At 33.8% G+C, this 11,984-nt stretch overlaps 3 protein-coding genes across 4 annotated transcripts in view; 2 read left to right on the top strand and 1 right to left on the bottom strand.

The window, feature by feature from the left end:
* Positions 1 to 4,253, top strand: part of LOC100180537 (histone deacetylase 11) — a gene marked incomplete in the record, with an annotated part of 4,471 nt that extends 218 nt beyond the window's left edge. Inside the window, 5 exon segments of the mRNA XM_009863762.3 lie at positions 405 to 505; positions 1,726 to 1,962; positions 2,268 to 2,440; positions 2,992 to 3,157; positions 3,319 to 4,253. Coding sequence (XP_009862064.1) covers positions 405 to 505; positions 1,726 to 1,962; positions 2,268 to 2,440; positions 2,992 to 3,157; positions 3,319 to 3,474 — 833 coding nt within the window.
* On the bottom strand, positions 4,251 to 7,756 carry pf-rib (protofilament ribbon protein). Its single transcript, NM_001032590.1, is given in 10 exon segments — positions 4,251 to 4,520; positions 4,872 to 5,038; positions 5,187 to 5,274; positions 5,478 to 5,617; positions 5,874 to 5,992; positions 6,154 to 6,247; positions 6,683 to 6,755; positions 7,194 to 7,371; positions 7,451 to 7,532; positions 7,611 to 7,756. Coding segments are annotated over 10 exon segments (1,140 nt in total). The 5' UTR covers positions 7,728 to 7,756; the 3' UTR covers positions 4,251 to 4,438.
* On the top strand, positions 4,514 to 11,315 carry LOC100178167 (Y+L amino acid transporter 2-like). Of its 2 annotated transcripts, XM_026840382.1 has the most exons (9): positions 4,514 to 4,532; positions 8,176 to 8,628; positions 8,686 to 8,830; positions 9,053 to 9,228; positions 9,480 to 9,688; positions 9,769 to 9,956; positions 10,206 to 10,412; positions 10,549 to 10,781; positions 10,867 to 11,315. In XM_026840382.1, the coding sequence occupies exons 2-9, from the start codon at positions 8,195 to 8,197 to the stop codon at positions 10,871 to 10,873; spliced, it is 1,599 nt and encodes a 532-aa protein (XP_026696183.1). In that variant the 5' UTR covers positions 4,514 to 4,532; positions 8,176 to 8,194; the 3' UTR covers positions 10,874 to 11,315. The 2 variants fall into 2 exon arrangements, with proteins under 2 accessions (XP_026696183.1, XP_002121410.4); XM_002121374.5 differs by lacking the exon at positions 4,514 to 4,532 and having other exon boundaries at positions 7,928 to 8,628.
* Positions 11,316 to 11,984: the final 669 nt, after the last annotated feature.

Genomic DNA, 11,984 nt, shown 5'->3' on the forward strand with positions numbered 1-11,984 from the left:
TTGTAGGTATGATCATATACTATTATGTAAACTAAGCTGATTGCTGCTAGTCTTANCGCCAACGTAAAGTATCCTGTTAACCACACTGTACGCCGAAAACCAGTCAAAATATTAATTTACTCCACATTAATTCCTAGATTTTATATTGTATAACAAGATTTATATTAGAAATTATATTTTAAATGTTAAAACAACCGCTATACGTGTTTTCTAGCTTTGTATCGCTTACAAGAACTAAATGAACACATGTCGACCATGCATTTGTACAGGCGAATCACGCTCTGTGGGCTCCGTAATGGCGGACACGAGCGCCGTTTCCTAACTTGGTCTATACTAACTTTGGCACTGGGCAGGTAAATATGCAAAAATATAGTGAATTTTTAGCATAGTTTGGTTTATTACAGATGACAAGTTACTTCAAAACAACCAACATTTTCAACCATTGGAGCCAACAGAGCGTGATCTACTGATTGCGCATTCAAAGGAATATCTAAGCAGCTTAAAGGTAAGCCCATTAATTATGCATTAATTACATGCTTAATTTATATGCTGCTTGGTTTATACCTTTATATAGTATGGGTCTAATTTATCAAATGCTTATTTATACTTTTATTCGCATTGTTTTGGTTTGTTTTTACCTTTTTGTTTAGAAGTACTTTATTTAAAACAAATGCATGATAGGATAAACAGGTTCAAAATATTAATAAAAATCATATTATAACATTGCAAACTTGTTCAGGCATTCGCTTATACTTGAGTGTATAGTTAAGGCTATTATACCATACTTACAACTAACCAATTCTTATTGTTGCTTATGCTAAAGGAAAAATCTGTTGCTGGCATTCGTAAGGTAGGAATAATGTAGTAATGAAATGAGAAATGGCACTGTGTAGTTTTTTACACAGTTTGTACACTATACACTGTACACAATACCATTTGGCGTTCTAATTTGTAATTAGTCTGCAGTGCTTTTAGTAAAAGAAAGCTATTAGCTATAAATGGCCAGTAACGACCTTTGTTGATAGTTGCAGTATAGCGGTTCTTTAACTTTTGAATGCATCTATGTCCGCTTAGCACTTGGCATTACATATTAAAAATAAATGTATGTTTACTTTTTTAAAGTGCATTTTACAAACTTTTAGCAATCGTAAATCCTTTATCTTTGTTCCATAAGTCTGTTATAGCCGTTTTAGAAGAAGCCATCAAGCCAATAAGACATGTATTTAAACTTAGAACTCATATAGACTGCAATTGTTTAGATAGTGTGTTAGTTTGTTTGCTCTGGTTTGGAAGTGGAATAGCAACAGCTTGCATGGTGTGAAATGTTGTATTGATTTTCATGTCATGATTGATTTTTCATCATGATTTAAAGGCCAACTTGTTTTAATTTTTCATGGCATGCCCATTTTTTCCCCACATTCATTCACTTCACATTTTCAGTCTTGTATACATTTTCACTAAAATATGCAATACATACCACGATACCAGCAATGTTGTTAGGTTTTAATTATTCAGGTTCAATTATCCGTGAATAATAAAAATTTGCTGCATATTTCTATTCAGTGAGACTTTAATAAAATATTTGCAATTGCACAACTATCAATATGATTAAGCTTTTGCTTCACGTTGCACTTTCTGTAATGTTGCTATCATTGTCAAATTAGCTTAACGAAATCTTTCTGTTTAAACCATAAACCATAACTCTATTTTACTTTCTAACAACAGTGGAGCGCCAATGTGGCGAGAATAACTGAAGTCCCACCTGTGGCTTTGCTTCCAAACTTCATTGTGCAACGAAAAGTGCTTCTTCCCCTTCGTCTACAAACTGGTGGCAGTGTCCTTGCTGGGAAACTTGCAATAGAAAGAGGGTGGGCAATCAACATTGGTGGAGGGTTCCACCATTGCTCTGGTGACCGGGGTGGCGGCTTCTGTGCCTATGCAGACATCACTTTATTAATAAAGGTGAGTGTAGCGATATTCTGGTGTTCTTACACCATCTTTTTACAACCATGTATTCAAAACCTGGGGTGGCAGGGAGTGTGTGTCTAATTTCGCTGCCTGCCCTGCGTTTTAATAAGTTTACGCATATTGTAAATAATACTGGTGAGAATAAAACCTTAAAATACTTAAAAATGAATTATCAGTGTAAATGTTAAAAGCATTTTATATTAAATTACAAAATATATTTTACACCTTGTCAATGGTCGCTCATAAATCACAATCTCATGCACAATTGTATTATTTGTATTAAATACCATTTTTTGCAGTTTGTTTTTGCGAAATTTGATGCCATCAAGCGAGTTATGGTGGTTGACCTAGACGCACACCAGGGAAATGGTTACGCCCGAGATTTCATGTTCGACGATCGTGTGTTTGTAATGGATGTTTATAATCGCAATATCTATCCTCATGACGGTTATGCTAAGCGAGGAATTAAAAGGTTACTGCAGTGTTTAAGCATAGTTTTAAATTTTAAATAATTTTTAAAAAAATTGTACACCTTTTGGCTGTTGTCTAAGGTTCCATTATTTTTAAATTTGTTAAAAAGATGGAATATTTACTAAAAATACACCTAGCTCTGTATTTTACAGGTCTAATGTCTTATATACTGTAGCATGGGCATTGGTCCCCAGGATTTATGCATGTTTTAGCCTCATGGTCTCAGTTTTTCAGATTTTGTAATAGTATTCCTTCTCCTATACTGCCAAGTCAGTTGCATACTTTTACTCATTTTATTTAGTATGACAATAAATTTAAAAGTTTTACTTCAGAAATTTATTCGTCTGAACCTTATATTTCTGCAAGGAGATAACCCCCTTTTAATATCACAAGATCAAAGACAAAAGGAAACTATTCCTGGTCCTACAAGTCTATGTTAAATAACTTTGGGCCCGCAGTCCCCCTGTAATTTATACCCGTACCTCATATTTTAAAGGTTGCACACCGCTGTCTTAAACTGTTAAGAAATATCTCAAAACTTATTTTATTCAGGAAAGTCGAACTTACAAGTGGAGTTGATGATCAGACCTATCTCCCTCTTGTAAAATCCCATTTAACCGAATCTATCGGTGAATTTAATCCACAACTCATTGTGTACAATGCAGGGACTGATATTTTGCAAGGAGACCAACTCGGACGTCTTAATATATCAGCAGAGGTTATTTAATAATATATGTATTGAAGTTGTTAAGTATGCATTAAGTTTACTAAGATGTTAATTATTAAAATATTGATAACCACATTAAAACAAAATATTGATGTCCTAAAACACACCAAAAGATTTAGAGAATTTATCACAGTTATATTTATTTTCAACAGGGTATTGTGAAACGTGATGAGATAGTATTTGCATTAGCCAAAGGAAGAGGAATTCCCATAGTAATGCTTACTTCAGGAGGATACCAACGAACAACAGCAAGGATAATCGCAAACTCAATCTTATCATTAAGAAATAATGGTCTGATTGATCTGTGATACATTGCAAAGCTACATTGTAATGTAATCTATATGGCTAAGGTCCTTGTCGGATATCTGAGATTTAGGGCATCTTTAGCTCATTACCCCAACACCCAGGTTGTTTATGTATGTTGGTCATGCAACGAGTGTTATTGCATTCTGGACTCCATCTTAAACAGTTTTCCATACAACAACTTTTTCATAGTCAGCACCATTTTTGACAAGCACAGCATGACTCCTGTTGTTAAGGCATTTTAAATTTGCCATATTGCTTGTCACAGTTTTGATGTGCTAAGATGCATTTGAAAATCCATTCATATATGCTATGCACTCCACTGTACTTATTTATTTCTCTTTCTCTCAGTTCCACTTTATTTTATCTACATGAAAAACCTATTAAGACTGTTTTGTTTATCTTATTTATGTAGTAGCACTTAGTGATGATGCTTGTGTAGTATTGCACAGTGTGCAATATAGTGGTTTATAATTGATTAACTTCTCAGATTCAGTTTTAATTTTAACTGGTAAATGAAACTGGTAATTAAAATCTTAACTGACAATTTTGAAATAGTTTTTAAACTGCAAAAAACATAATTTGAAATAAGTAACTGTACTGGTAAAACTTCTTGTTATATAAAATCCTAACTGATATTTTTGACCTATACTGCAAAAACAAACAACCGTGTTTTTATATGAAATTAGTAACTTGACCGGTAAAACTTCTTCTTTTTGTTTCGTGTCTTACTTTATATTTATATCTTGATTTTGTTGTTTAAATTACATCTCTTCAACACTTACAAAACAACGTTTTATTATGGTTCCTTAAATTTATATACATACACAGCGATTTTTAAACCTTTTTAATATTATGCTGATATACATGCAGAGTGTTAATCAGTAGATTTACAATCCTGCATGTATTGCAATAATTAACTTTTACTAAAACACCAGCTATAGTTAAAAGGAAAATAAGGACAAGAGTTTATCGGCTTGAAGTGTTGAACTGAGCAAAGTATTGAGCAGTTGGTGGATTGATGTAAACTTCTTTGTTGAGAAAGTTTTTGCTGCAATTGAAGGTAAGTAATGGGTATTAAATGTATTGAAGTACTTTGGTGTCAGTTTTATGGCCATAGGGATAAAAGAGTATAAATAAGTCTGCGGAAATAAAAAAAACAACTTCGACAAATTTGTTTATCGGGTGTTTGTACAGTGCAAAAAATTTTTATGGAAACAAAAACAGCTTAAAACAAAAGGAATACATATCAAAAATAATATATCGGGTGTGTAAAAAAATTCTACGAAACTGGCAACAACTACTATGCTGAAACACATACATTTATGTGAAGTTTCCTACCATATCATGGAATGATACTAAAACCTTACAAACAGACAATTAGTTGACACTCGTTACTTACTGAGCCTTTTGTTCAGCAGAAAGGTGAACATTAGCGCTGTCCTGTTCTTTCCTAATCTCCTCTTGCAATCTTCCATGGCGTTGTTCCAATATCGTGCCAGCTTTGGCCACGTTTATCCTTTGTCTGTCCCACTCCATGTCTCTTTGCCATTCCTCTTCACGCAATCTCTGTTTAAAAAGTGTTTTTTTTTGTTTAATTGAACTAAAAAAAATCGGAGAACTGCAAGACGCTGTGTTTTGATTAATGATTCGTATTTTTGAAACATATATTTACACAATCCCATCAATAAATCAAAGTTAAAAAACACTACAATACCCTCTTTTCTTGTCTCTGTTGTTCCTGGATTCTTCGTATTTCCTCCAACTGTGCTGGACTCATTCCCTTCCATCGATCAGGGATCACTCTGTAAACAACAACACCATTGGTCCATTTACAAAAGTACAAACGTGGTAAGTCGTAAGCTGGCACGCAGTGTATAAAACAGAACCCCTGTGTTATAATGACTGTCGTTTCGGACCACTTAAGGATAAAGCAAGTTACATTCATTCATTCATTCATTCATTTAGTTTTACAGGCTAACTCTAAGATTGACATGCATAGTAATACCTGTGGGAACCGAAAGCACTTGAAGCAACTGCTGGATTTTCCGTGAGCATGTCACCAAATACATGGTTTGATATTTCAGTAAAGTTGTCATCTTGTTCATTGCGATGCTGAAGGTTTTCCTTCTCCTTTCTTTCTTTTATCTGGTAATACAAAATCCTGTTACACCTATAATTGTTAAACGCCAGAAACTTAGTTGATAAATGTAATGAATGAAGTATATTTGCACTTAAAGTTTGTATAAACACCTAATGGAAGCGTAAAACTTACTTTAAGGTAAAAATGTAAAAATAAACAAGATGCTAAAACATAGGGTGTCGCACACATACCTATTACATCTATGAGCCGGATTAACGATATTTATGTGTCAGCTTTATGAAGATGAACAAATATTAATACCTGAGCAAGATTGAACTCTTTAGTTGTGACTTCAATCTGTCGTCTACATTCTCTCTCCGCTGTTTCAAGCTCCATGGCCCGCTGATCAAGCTCAATTCGTTTCATATCATGTAGTTTGTCTGTTGTAAATGTATGTAGATGTTAAACATACACAAACTTTTACTCAAGGCATAGATTATGTTGTATATATAGATCGTAGTATGTTTAGTCAAATTAACCCAAAATATGCCCAACATTTAATCTAACAACAAAAGTATAAGACAAATTTAATATATTTCACCAGCTTGCTTCTGCTGTGCCATTGCATCTTCTTTGTCTTTCTTTTGCTTCAGTGACCATTCTCGTAATTGTTCATTCTGCAGCGACCTTCTTGCCTGTTTATTACATCGAAAACTAAAAACTGGTTATATATAGTTATAGTCGGGTGGGGGAAGATGGGACACCTTTTCGTTCTATTATCTCGCCCAATATGGTAGTAAACACAGAACATTCAAAAAATTATAAAACTATATCCTCACAACTCCCATAAACCATTGTTAATTGTTTAAAACAAGATCAGGATATTTGGATATTATGTGCTAAAGGTGTCCCATCTTACCCCACCCTACTATATATACCAAACTATTGTATTTGATTTGGTGCAACAGACACGCCTTTTAACTAACACTCTTTCCCACACTTTTATCTATGGTGTGTTTTAAATTTAGTAACTTTTGTTTTGCTGTTGATTCCCTTATCTTTGTTATTTTTATATGATCTTCGGTTTTGTTTTTAAAGACATAAATAAAAGTTATGTTATGTCTGTCAACCTTAAAGTTCAAGTCTTCTCCCTCAAACTTCTGCATGCTTGACAATCCACATCTCGGATCATCATCAGTTACCCTGGAAAACAAGCCAAACTTGATACACTTGGCTTATTTTTTTAAATACAGTAATGTGGTTCAAATTTACTTAAACACTGAAGAGAAGGAAATTACCAGCAAAACAACAGTCCTTAAAAAAAAACTAACTTTAACCTAAAAAAGTTTACTACTAATGAACATCAGTGTTATACTGTTATAGTTTTCCCACAAAACTAGCTGGTTTGTCCTTCTAATATTTACGTTTTATGCAAATAAATATACATTTGTGATGTATATTAGGTTTATCAAAGAATGAATGTGACTTTCTTTATCCTCACATAACGAAAATGGAAGTCTTATGACACAGGTGTTGTGTTTCATAGACCTCGTGCCAGCTTACAAGTTGCCAGCACATATGAAACTTAGTTTGTAATTTTTTTTTTCATATTTTATTTTAATCAGCACAACCCAGACACACCTGGCTGGTTTGTCCTTCTTTTTACCATCAGGATCATACAAATCAAACTCCTTTCTTGTCTCCGGTCTTTGGTATCGATCACGAAACTCATTCAATGACTTTTCAAGATTATGAATGTCGTGCTCCTGTCTCTTCTGCAACATCATCACGATCTTGTCGTTCCGAACCATGTCCGACACTAAAACGATGTTTGATAACTTTAATATTTGTAAATGGAGATGATTTTTGTTTAATGTATATCATCGTGCATTACTTACTGAAAGACTCATCTCTGGCACGCTCGGTGTCTTCACGTATTTTTCGATCATTTACTTGTTGCGTAAGCGAATCTAAGTCAACCTATTATAAAAGATAGAATATTAAAACTCGTTTCCGGTGTTTTATAAAACTATATTTTAATGATAGCAGGTGACTTACCCCAATGGTTCGTATTTTCGAGTTAAAAATTCTGTTCTGACGTTCTTTTTCCAGCTTGCGCCTGCGTTCTATAGCAGCAGCCTCTTTGAGGTCTAGCGGAATATCAAGCTTGTACATTTTGTTCAATTCCCAGACAATCTAGCCGTAAAATTATAGTCTAGCAACAAAATGTTTACACAATTTCCTACAAACCAGCATTAAGTTATGGCGACTTGTTGCCAAGGTAACTATGCAACTCTCTGGCGACAGCGGTGTTAATTGTGTAAATTTTATTTCCACCCTCAAAGTTTTAAATCATTCTTAAGAGTGATGCAACGGGATTTTTACGTAGTATTTTATTAATACCATTTATAATTAAGGTTTAAAAAATTAATGGTAGCATTCAATGGATTATACTTTGGCTTTTAATCTTCCCGTTATGCTTCAGTTGTTGCCAGCTGAGCATATTGACATAACATGTGAATTCGTGCATTGGTTGTAGTATTTTTGTTGTTCGTATAGTGGTATTACTAGGAAATAGAAATAGAGCCTCATTCTTGCCCAAAATTTGTGTTTTATTTAATAGGTGAGTCTCCATTGTTTAAATGGCATCAGTACGGTACAAAAAGCTTGAAAATGTATCTGATGATGAAGAAATTCACGTTTTAACTGATGCATCAAAGTCACCAAGCAATGATGACAAGTCAATTAAGCTAAAAAGGACGGTTGGAGTGCTGGATGGGGCGAGTATTGTTGTGGGGTCTATGATTGGGTCAGGAATTTTCATTGTCCCAACTGGAATTTTAGGATACTGCAATGGGGACATGACTATGAGTATAATAATTTGGATAATAGGTGGCATAATTTCAATGTTAATGGCTCTGTGTTACTGTGAGCTTGCCACATTGCTGCCAGAATCTGGCGGTACTGCAGCATACCTAAAAGCAGCGTATGGTGATGCTGTTTGTTTTGTATATTTGTGGATTTTGTTGGTTTCGGCAACTCCTCAAGGTTCTGCTGTGCAAGTTATAGCTTTAGGGTAAGTAATTTATAATTCTTATTATTACCTGAGACTTTAATTGTGTCTTATTTGCAGGGATTATATATCCAATGCAATCAAAGTGCTAACCGGACAATGTGGCTCAGAATCAAAGCTCCAGTCGAAGTTGATTGGGTGTTCGATCATGTTTCTTTTGTTGGTGTGCAATATGACCCGTGTAAAGTTTGCTCTTAAAATACAGGTAAACTGCTAAAATTCTTAATTTAGCTTTTGGTAACAATAAACCCTCATAGAAAACTACTACTCTGCAAACATCTTTTGTTACTAATTTTTACTAACATTAAGCAAAAATTGCTTATACTTATGTTTCATATATTAACAGGCCTATATACAACTTACTCTAACATGTGCTATATTGAAAGTGCAATTTCCCATTCTAATTACCAAGTGTATACAATTACAGGTATGGTGCACTGTCGGAAAAGTAGCAGCACTAGTTCTCATATCAACCATGGGACTTATAATGTTGATATCCGATAGTTCTTTATTTGTTGCTAACTTTCAACACTCACTTTCTAGCAGTATTGTGTACTCATCAAAAACTTTAAATATTTCAAATGATGTTTCAGTGTTAAACACGTGAGTATGTTTTTGTATAGCTTCCATATTTTATAAAGTAGCCTTTTAATATGTATCCTTTTGGACTCTATTATACATCCCTCTAGATAATGCATCCTTTTAGAATTTATTAATTGTTCTTTTAGACTTTATAATGTATCATTTTCGTCTTTAATATATTTCCTTTAAGACTTTATTATATATATATGCTTTTAGACTTAGTATATTTTTTACTTTATTATGTATGTACACATTATCATGTTTCCTTTTAGACTCTATGCTTCAGTTCATACTGCCCCTGATATAGCAAACTTCAGCCTTGCTATATTTCAAGCTCTATGGGCATATGATGGGTTCGATAACCTGACTTACATTACTGAAGAAGTAAAGAAACCAAAAAAAACATTGCCAAAAATTATAATTCTTTCTGTTTTGTTTGTAATGGGATTGTATGTTGCTGTAAATTTGTCTTATTTTGCCGGTTAGTAAAGTTTATTTGCTTGTATCGATGTAATATACAAGTTAAGACTTCTTTATTTCCACCATAATTGTTATTTGCAGTCCTTAGTGAAAAAGAAATGCTGGGGTCAAATGCTGTTGCTGTGAGCTTCGCTGCGAAAATCCATCCTCTGCTAACTTATGCTGTAACAACTGGTGTATGTTTGTCATTAATCGGTTCAATCAATGTTGGTTTCTTGACTGTTGGACGGATGCCATTTGTTGCTGCAAGAATGGGTTTTATGCCTGAGGTATGTACAGTATGTCTCCTGAACCAAAGTTCAAATCATATTACTTGTATTGTGCAAATAAAATTACCTTCATGGATTTTGTAACAGCAATTTTGGCATCTTCTAGTATATAATACAAGTTAGGATAACAGAGTCCCATGATATAAATTCTAAAAAGTGGTTAATTACTGTGATCAATTCTGGGCTGGAGCCTGGAATATACCTTTTTACCATTTTATTAACAAAACTCACAACAAAATATTTTCCTAGGTTCTCTCAATGATTCATATCAACTGCTTTTCACCCGTTCCCGCCTTGCTGTTTCTTACTGCTTTAACTTCACTGATGCTTATTCCTAGTAATATTGACATATTGCTTAAAGCTGTCATTTTTACATTGTGGGCATTTCGAAGTGGTTGTGCCTTGGGTGTATTAATATTGAGGTGGAAAATGAAAGACGTAAAAAGGCCTTATAAGGTATTTGCAATTTAGGGTATTAGCATATATTTGATTTATTTCACTTTATTTAATAATAAATGTACTTAATAACCTTTGAAACTAACTATTAAATACTTATGGTAAAATGTGATTTAATTACCCTTCATTTTTATAGGTCTACAAAGTAACAGCAGTTCTGGCCACTGTGTTTGGCTTTTACTGTGTTTTGGTTCCACTTCTGTTCCGCCCACAAATCCTATATGGTCTTTCAATTATTCTGGCCGTAACATTTTACCTGATCTTCTGTTTGTTGCAACGTGGGTACGTGCAGATGACTGGTGTTGGAAAAATCTCAATCTTTGTTCAAAAGCTGTTGATGGTCACTGCCACCAGTGATGAAAAGAAAATGTAAAGTTTCTAAAAAGTGTTGTTATTTTGTATTTATTGCTATTTATAACTGCTTAAGCACTTTTATGTTGCAAACTTCGTTTAGATCATAAGGATACACAATTCTACATCTGATGAAAGTATTTCACTGGGTGTGACATTTGGTGATCCAATTGACTGGTGGATTCTTTCATTCGTACTATATCGTTTAATACCCAACTTTGGCATTTTGTTTAAACTAACTATGTTTTGTTTCTAATGTATTTACACAGCCATTAATATGCACAGATTTTATTTGCATCAGTAGGTACTTTTAACAAGTGCAATTTCTGTTCAATACACAAATACTTTTCTTATGCACTTGTCGGTAAATAATTTCTTATTCAGACAATCCTATATGTTTCTATTGTTCGCAATATGTTTTCAGTTCTACTTTGTATCTGTATGTTGCATCGTCAATCCTTTCATACACAATTGTAGACGGAACATGTTTTTGCCCCCTTTTGAATAATAAACTACCGCCCGAATCGTTGTGAATAAAGACAATTGCCAGATTAGAGAATCGTGAGTTTCTTTTCCAGGCAGAAGATAACTGAACGGTAAGCGTGGTCAGATAGTGCGTGATTTTGCTACCATTTTGTACTTTGCAGGGTAATTCTAACATATTTTGGTTAATTCAGGTTATAATCTCGGCAACAGTATGGCAAAGTCAAAGAACCACACGAATCACAATCAAAGTAAGTGAAAACAGGAGTGCCACGTTATTTTTCAAAATTAGCATAGAATCTAACAAGCTAAATACATTTTAATATTTAGGATTACAAAAGACTCTGGTTTTAACTTAGAATATAAATTTCCCAGCTATTATTTATACCAAAATTAGTTTTGTACAGAGTACAGTACAAATTACATGTGCATTTTAATAACTTTTTAAGTCTAAGTGTAACTATATTATCTGCCATATTTTGGGAGTTGTATTACGTATTAACGCTCCAATTTCAATAACAAACTGATGTGTAAAGTGGAAATTTCTACTCTAACAGATAGAAAGTACCACAAAAATGGTATTAAGAAGCCACGAACAAACAAATACCCTTCTTTGAAAGGAGTAAGTTGGTGATGTATTTCCTATTACTGTGTTGCGTGTTATATTCTATATCAGTGAGGACCTAGGATTTACACTAGATTTGACCCATTACACCAACCCCCACACTGCTGCTGTTT

The sequence above is a fragment of the Ciona intestinalis genome, unplaced genomic scaffold (assembly GCF_000224145.3).
Source record: "Ciona intestinalis unplaced genomic scaffold, KH HT001233.1, whole genome shotgun sequence".
Taxonomy (NCBI): Eukaryota; Metazoa; Chordata; class Ascidiacea; order Phlebobranchia; family Cionidae; genus Ciona; species Ciona intestinalis.

What these genes read in the sequence shown, in the direction of transcription:
- LOC100178167 (XM_026840382.1), top strand. Translation starts at nt 8,195, where the DNA reads ATGGCATCAGTACGGTACAAAAAGCTTGAAAATGTATCTGATGATGAA. An exon ending in AAATTTGTCTTATTTTGCCG is followed by an intron (nt 9,689 to 9,768) that starts GTTAGTAAAGTT and finishes TGTTATTTGCAG; the next exon opens with TCCTTAGTGAAAAAGAAATG. An exon ending in GAATGGGTTTTATGCCTGAG is followed by an intron (nt 9,957 to 10,205) that starts GTATGTACAGTA and finishes ATATTTTCCTAG; the next exon opens with GTTCTCTCAATGATTCATAT.